The sequence below is a fragment of the Prosopis cineraria genome, unplaced genomic scaffold (genome assembly GCF_029017545.1).
Source record: "Prosopis cineraria cultivar Desert tree isolate PC_DT_omini unplaced genomic scaffold, ASM2901754v1 PC1331, whole genome shotgun sequence".
Classification (NCBI taxonomy): domain Eukaryota; kingdom Viridiplantae; phylum Streptophyta; class Magnoliopsida; order Fabales; family Fabaceae; genus Prosopis; species Prosopis cineraria.
The window spans coordinates 14128-22429 of record NW_026556656.1 but is presented as its reverse complement, the minus strand read 5'-3'; the positions used below and the strand labels follow the sequence as shown (position 1 = coordinate 22429).

The 8302-nt window shown below is 30.5% G+C and overlaps 1 protein-coding gene across 1 annotated transcript; it reads right to left on the bottom strand.

Annotated features, from left to right (window-relative positions):
* Positions 1–3470: 3470 nt before the first annotated feature.
* On the bottom strand, positions 3471–4208 carry LOC129299861 (agamous-like MADS-box protein AGL61). The gene has a single exon (XM_054938337.1). It carries the CDS (start codon positions 4185–4187, stop codon positions 3471–3473), a length of 717 nt encoding a protein of 238 aa, XP_054794312.1. The 5' UTR covers positions 4188–4208.
* Between the last annotated feature and the right edge of the window lie 4094 nt (positions 4209–8302).

The window sequence follows — 8302 nt, the reverse complement described above, 5'->3', positions numbered from 1 at the left end:
AAGAAAATTATGATTATAGGTGTTTTTTTAGTTGTGTTTCAAGAAGACCAATTTTGGAGAGAAACGTCGTGCGTTTTTGAGAGCTTAAGGGAGGGATTGGAGAAGAATTCTTCGGAGTTGACAAAGGAGAATGTTGATGAAGACACGAAAAAACCATCTCAAAATGACACTCTTCATCAAAGCTAAACCCACCATAACCAGCAGAAGAAGCCTTCTTTGCATTTTTTATTCTTCTTGGTCAACGAATTATGTAGAGATGAATCAATTTTTGGGTTATAATTTGATTTCAAAACCCATGTTAGTATTGCCGCTTCTCATAACTTTGGATGAAGGAGAAGAGTTCTTTTTGTCTTTTTGTAATTTTTTTTAAATGTCATGTGGCAAACAAAATGTAATAAACGGTCAACAAATTGTCAATTGCAATAAGATAATATTGCACCCTTTTTAACGCTTCCGGACAATATTATTCCAACTAAAAGGCAAAAGTATTAAGTGCTCTTTTAAGAAAACTTCTACCACATGTTTGCTTGTTAACCTTGTATATATATGTTTGTGTTTGTATTGCAAGGGGTTGCTGAAAAGTAACCCCCCATTTTTTTAAAAAACTAGCAATATATGATAGTTATTGCCATAACCGTCTTATATGATCTTAGAAATAGAATTAAAAATAAGGGTCGGGTTTGGAGGTTCTATTTAACTAAGTGTTTTGGAGTTAAAAATTAAATTTTTCTTAAAGTAATCGGGCTTGATAGTTTAACCCTAATAAACCTTGTGAAAAAAGACTTGGATCCAGGCAACCCTTCAAGCCATGTTATCTTTTATATATATATATATATATACATACATATATTTGACTGATAATAACATAATTTGGTTAATACTTATTGTAGGTGATGAAAAACAAGTTGTAAAGATAATTGACATTAAATTTGCATCTATATCTTCAACAATTGAACCTACATCTAAAGGATCTAATATTTTATTTTTAAATGATAATGACAAAGATTTCAATTTACATTAATAAAGATTTTAATCTTTATCTTAAATTCTAAATTATAAATTTTTGTCAAATTTTATGTTGAATTTCATATAAGATTTTAATTTGTTTTATATTGAGTTTTAAAATATTCTATTTAAATTATTTTTTTAAAAAAGAGGGCTTAAGGGCCTAATCTTGAGTTTTATAAATAAGAGTCGAGTCTTAAAAATAGATCAAATTTTGAATAACCAGGCTTTGAAGCCTGAGTCCTTAGGGGCCAAGTTCGGCCCTGATTCCCACCTCTGCGCTAAGGTGGTGTACTCCCCAGGCCGTGACCACTTCACAGCAACCCAGCCGGCTTTTTCCGTGGTAGTACACGGATTATCCCCGCACCCACTGCGCTAAGGGACCTCCCCAGGTTCGATCCCGCAACCTCTCCTACATAGCGAAGTTGGGGCTGAACCTGATACCATTGAGTCGTTTTATATTTGGTTCAATCTAAAATTTCATATATTTGTTTCTTCAATAAAGGACGCTTGGATAGAGGATGGTTCTATGGTAAAAATAACCATTCTCTATGACCAATTTTGTTGTAGTGTAATTTTTTCACATGTGTTTTTTACATTTACACAGACTAAAACGTGAGACATCATGTTTAAATAGTCATAGGCTCTTTTACTACATGCATATGTGACCAAATATTAATTTATCACTTATACTCCCTTTATTTTAAATTATAGAATATTTTTAAGAGAAATTTATTGTCCAAAAATATAAGACACTTTAAAAAGATTAATATTTTATTAAATATACTTATTTTAACATTACCCTTTCTCTATCTATTTAATAATAATTAAGTGTAAATTTAAGGTTATTAAATAAAGAGTATTTTTAAAGTTTATATTTTTATTTTTTAAAAAATAAAATTATTAAGTGTGTTTAATAATGTTTATTAGTATATAAAATTTTATTTAAAAGTATTTGATAATTTGAGACGGAGGACGTACATGATTTCTCAAACTAAGTAATTCAATACGAAGATATTAAGATTTTTTTCGGGGCAAGCCTCTAAAAACCGAACTAAAAGAGAATCAATATATTAAGAATCGGTAAAACCAGACAAAACTATTTCTTTTCCCCAGGGGAAAGTCTCTTTCAATGGAACAATGCAGCAGGAAAAGCAACCCAGTGTGTGAAATGCGCCCCCTCTGGCCCTTTTTACGTCCTTCCCACTTGACGATGATGTGGGACTAATACTCTTTTCTTACCCTCCCATTCTACCCCTTTCTCCCTATTAATCGCTCATCTCCTGACTTGTGTGTGTGTAATCAGCCACGTATTATTCGACTTTCTTTCCTATCAGCTTTAATTATACATATTCTGTTTATTTAAAAATATAAAATATTTTTGGAGAGATTAAATTTTTAAAAATATAAAGTATTTTTTATTTTTTAAAATATAATCACTGTTTTTTTAATATCCCTACTTAATAAATTATTTTATATTTATTTTATCATAAAATACTCTATTAAATATGAATAAATATAAAAAAAATTAATTTAAAAATAAATAATTACTTTATTGAAGTGAAATTTGATTAAAAATATTTTATATTTTTAAATAAATAGAGTATATATCAAAGGAAAGCCACGGCATGAAATCTTTGAACAAGTTATGATTCTCGTAAGCTTACTTTTGATGAGATTTGGACCGTTTAGCTTTATTTGGGTGTCTAGATTTAAACTTCATAACTTATTTTTTGTTTTTTTAGAAAAATCATTTTTGGGCAGTGTAAATTAAAATATTAGCTTTATTTTTATATTATATTTATGAAAATAAAAATTTATAAAAATTATAAAATTTTTAATATTAAATCTTAACCATCCAAAATAAATATGGACATTTAATTTATAAATATTTTTAATATTTAATTTGGATTGTATTGTTCATATTATTCATTAAAAACTTTTATAATTTCTATTTTAACAAAGATAATTCCCTAATTTTTTTTTGGTCAGAAGATAATTCCCTAATTGATAGTTGATACTCTCTAAAAAATAATTTTCAACTAAAATATAAATTAAAAATTTTAAATTAGAACATTCAATATCTCTTCACAGGTGAATTGCCACACTAGATTCCTTGCACGTTGCATTTGCATGGTTCCTCCAAAAAGTACAAACACCCCTGATATATAATGATCACATGAAATTCTGCCTTGAAAATCAGATTCCAAAATCACACACACCTCAAACTCAAAGTCTCAAACATACGTGATCCCTAATCTATGTTCATTCATGATAGCCCGGAACGAGAGAAAGAAATTAATCTGGCAACATAAAATTAAAGAAGGAAAGCCATATATACTGAAACAGCAAATAAACAAACTCACTCAAAATACCAGCATCCGCCATCTCCTAAATTCCTGCCTAAACAACATTAATTAAGAAGTTAAACCCAATTAAAGTTAATTCCTGGCTGTTCAAAACAATTAATAATGCCCCACATCGCTGCTGGTCGGAACCATGGAAGAACTATCACCACTGATGCTTGCATTCAAAGTATCCCATTCCCATGTCTGGTCAATCCCAAACGTGTCGTCGCTCATCAACACAGAGAGATACAGAGACTCCGCCGTCGTCACCGGCGGCGATGGTAAATCGATCAGCTGAGTTTTCTTCTTCTCCTTCTCCGCCGCGGCCATCACATTCTGCCTCAACTCTTCAATGCGCTCCTTGAACTGCACTACTTCCTCCAAACCCATCTCCCCAACCGAACGATTCCACCAGAACTCGGATCCGTAGCCCGACCCGAGAATCCCAGAATTCAGAGATTTCTTCTCCTCCTCAAACACTTTCATGGCCTCCTCGTATTCCCGCCTCAGTGGCGACATCGCTGATTCTCTTTCCGGACCTTGGACCGACGTAGGGTCTGAGGATAAGGAGGAGGTACCGGAGAGGTAGCGGCGGATGACGGCATCGGGGTCGGGGTAGCCGGAGGTGTAGACCTTGCCGAATTGAGAGAAGACGACGACGGCGATTTGGGAGTCACAGAGGAGGGATAGTTCGGCGGCTTTGCGGAAGAGGCCTAATTTGCGTTTCGAGAATGTGACAAAACGCTTACTGGTTTGTTCCACTTTCTTGATCTCGATCTTGCGCCTTCCTTTCCCAGGCTTTCTGGTTGTTTTCGGTGAAGAAGATGAAGCCATTGCGACCCAACAGAGCGACGGAGAGAGAATAGCTGAAGGAGGAAGAAGGAAACGAGGACAGAGGAATTGAAGTTTTGAGTTGTATAAATATGTTGAGGGCTCCGAACTCCGAAGCGAGCAGAGGATGCATTTTTTTATTCATAATTATTGATTTTTTATTTATAAAAATTTACACGCGAAATTAGAAACTCCAGAGGGATGACAAAACTTCATAGGATGCTAATCAATCCGGTCAGAAGTTTCCTCTTTTCTTTCACATACTTGATGCTCATCCTTGATTATTTGAAATTAATAAGATTTAGTTTTGATTTAATTTTGACTATAACAGGAATTTCAACTTTCTTGATCATATGATTACTTGCCCACAAAGTTACACACACACACACAGTCACACTACACAGTTAGTGTAGCATCTCGCTTAAAGACTGTAGTTAACATTAACACCAATAATTTATCCACTTAGCCTCGTCAAAGCTAAATTAAAGAGAGGGAAAAAGACAAGATTCATTTGCTGTTATGCATTGAAAAAATATCAGAGTAAAAAGGCGTGTGAAATTTATTTCTTTTACATTTCCTCGTTTTTTATTTTCCAATGTATTATATCAATAATTTATGAATTTAAAAATTCAAATTTAATTCCATATGTGTATTGGGATTTATATTCTGAATTAATTTCTATAGATCCATGATTCAAAAATGATTATTTATTTAAATTTTCAATACCATAAATAACTTTACAAAAATAGAAGTTGATGTTGTCTATTAATCATACTGTTCTAAACAGAAGTAACATAAGTAAACTTGAAAGGTGCTAACACGTTTATTTAAATTATTTATTTTTTACGTGTTACACTACTATAAAAAAGAAAACATATGACACCTAAAAAATGATAGTTATTTGAAAAAGTGTCATTTTAAGTTGATGAAGATAGAGGAAATATGGGCCAACTCAACTCATGTGTGTTGGCTCATATGGGTTGGATTGAGTTTTACTCATATTTATATGAGTTAATAAAATTTCAACCTTTGGCTAACTCGTAAACTCATTTATTTATCTTTTAAATTTATTCTTTTATAATTTTTTTTAAAATACAACTAAGTAATAAGTTCTAATTTGATATTTTTTCATTATTCATTCTAAATATATTAAAATATTAATTTTTTATATTTGTACAAAATATATAAATTGATCCAATTAAATAAGTCATGCCTAATATAATTTATATTCATAAAATTTTTCTCCTTTTTCTTTTTTTATTTTTTTAAAAAATAATATGGGTTAAATAAATCAATCCTAACCCATCATGATTAACTTATATGGCCGGGGCTAAAAAAAATTTATTTTTATTTGGATCAATTTTTTTCAACTTAACTTGACCTTTATAACTGATTATTCAGATCAACCCACATAACAGCCAAATATTCTTTTTAGTCAGTGTTTAAGAGGATGGGATGTTAGATTGTATTTAATTGGCCCTGTTTTTCATTAAGTGCATCAGGATAATTTTAGTCCCAAATGTATATCTTCTTAACATGTAAGATTCTGTATGAAGTAAATAAAGAAAATTTCAGAGTTAAATAATATAAAAAGTTTAAGAGTTTTTTAGTAGTTTCTTGGCTACCAAAGACTTTCGATGTAGGATATGGCTTTAACTTCATTCTTTACCATATCCTACGTTTAAATTTTAATTATGAGAGTTAAACGTGAGTCGCTTGTTTTCAGAAGTTTCTTCCCCTTTCCCTTTAATAGATGAGTTGAGATCTTTATCGACTGTATTAAAAGGGTTAATGCTCTTCTGAACGAGTCATCATTGGAATAAAAAAATTCTGAACGCTAATCTTTCCATAAATTAACATGTCCAGTCCCCACTAGTGGGAGTGTGTATGTATGATATTTGATGTGTCCATCACCGTTGGCGTTAAATAGTATATAGGTGAGTAGTGATGTGTGTGTGTGTGTGTGTGTGTGTGTGTGTGTGTGTGTATTGCTTGCTCTCTTTGTTGAACTCATGGCAAGTAAGGCATGTTTAGCTATCTCTCCTCAATTTTTTCTGTCTTTTTCTCATTTGGCTCCGTTTGAAATCTGAAGTGGCGGACCCAGGACACTAAGTTATGAAGTGCAAAATAATTTAATACAAAATTAATTTTTTAAAAAATAATTATTATGCTAGACTAAAATTATAAAAATATAAATAGTTTTATTATCATTTTTAATTTTAAAAAAAAATTATATTGAACAGATTAATATGATTTATTATAAATATGCTCTTTATATTTTATCATGATCATAAAAAATATTATATATTTAAGAATTTTTTGAGCCTGAATATTTTACATTTAATTTAGAGGGTGTAAAGTATTAAGAATAAGGGGTGCAAATGTGTAAATTTTATATGTCTCACTTGTAATTTTTTTTTAAAATGACGGGTGCATTTGCACTAACTCTTACTCTTTACTAGCCTTATTTATTTATTTACCAAAACTAGCCTCATTTAATTTAGGTTGCTTATTTTTGAGCTCTCTTTGTCGTGATCATGATAAGTTTCTATTAAACGTTACAGATGGACTGTGGTCACTTGTTCTCCTGATCCTTTTGTCACATCCTCGTTAGTCAAGCTTGAACATTCAACATCCTGTTTGTCTATTTGCTCATTTTCTCTCTGTATTGATTCTATTTTTTTTTTTTATTGTTACAGCAGGCTTATCTTCTCGATCAATATGCATACAATATGGCAGGGAGAGTGGCTTGAACTATGTTGCCTCTTCGAGAAATTGAAGATCTCTTAAATTTTCTCAAGAATTATTATTTAAAAACTGTTTATTAATAGATTCTCTTTTAGAATTTAAAGAATTTAAAGGATAATATTTTTTGTATGGTGAATTCTCAAGTGATTGATATCTTTTCAATTGTATGAGGTTTATGTATAATATATTTGATTTTTTAATCTCATGAATGTAATATTTTTTATTTTATATGATTAAAATGTGCATGAAAGTGTATATTAAAACTAAAATTGATAGACAATTAATAAATTATAACCACATAATATAGGAAATCTTGTTAAATTTTCAAATGCTGATATTTGATGGTTATTTCAAATAACCATCATATAAGTAGGCAATGCATATTTGATGGTTATGTCAACTAACCATCAAATAAGCTTATGCTTATTTAATGTTTAAATAATCGTCAATTAAAGGGTATCTCTATAAATGATGGCTCTATATATGATAGTTAATAATCATTATATATAGGGTAAAATAACTGTCAAATATTTTTTTTTGTTGTATTAATTTGTTGATTATATATAGGGATGTTCAATCTGGACCCGTCCCGATTGGCCCGGTATCGTCCCGATCATATCGGGACGGGTCTTGTCCCGGCCCGAAAATAATTGGAACGGGACTTTACGGGACGGGACAGGAAAGGGATTCGGGACGGGACGGGACACGGGATTACCATCGGGACGTCCCGTCCCGTCTCAAATATTATATATATTATTTTTTATTTTAAATATATTAAATATATTAATATAATTTATACTTATATTAATTATATCAATTATAATTTTAATACTTACAATTCTTATTTAAAACTAAAGTATTTTTATATTGATAATTTTAATGGTATGGAGTAAACATGGCGATATCTTTTTTATAATATATTAATTATATTAATATAATTTATTCTTATATCTATCTATTTAATAACTTTTATTTATAACATACTTCTTGCTTATTTTTAGAAGAGTAATTAGCTTAGTATATCTTCACTAAAGTAGAAGAACAATGATTTGATGTTGTATTTGACTTGCCTGTTGTTGCTAATTTTATAGCATAAAGATCACTTGTATTTTTTATTATAATATGTAGTTGTGATTAAAATAATTCAATAATTAATTTTAAATTATTGTTATTTATGTACTTGTGTTATTTTGATTTTAAACTTAATAAATTATATAATTTAAAATTTTAATGAACATTATTATCCAGATTTTTTTTCGATATTATTTCATTTATCGGGACGGCGGGACGTCCCTATCCCGTCCCGACTCTTAATGGGACTGGACGACTTTCGGGACGGGACGGGACACGGGACCAAAATTCAGTCCCGA

Coding starts and splice junctions, on each gene's coding strand:
- LOC129299861 (XM_054938337.1), bottom strand. CDS start 4,187: ATGGCTTCATCTTCTTCACCGAAAACAACCAGAAAGCCTGGGAAAGGA.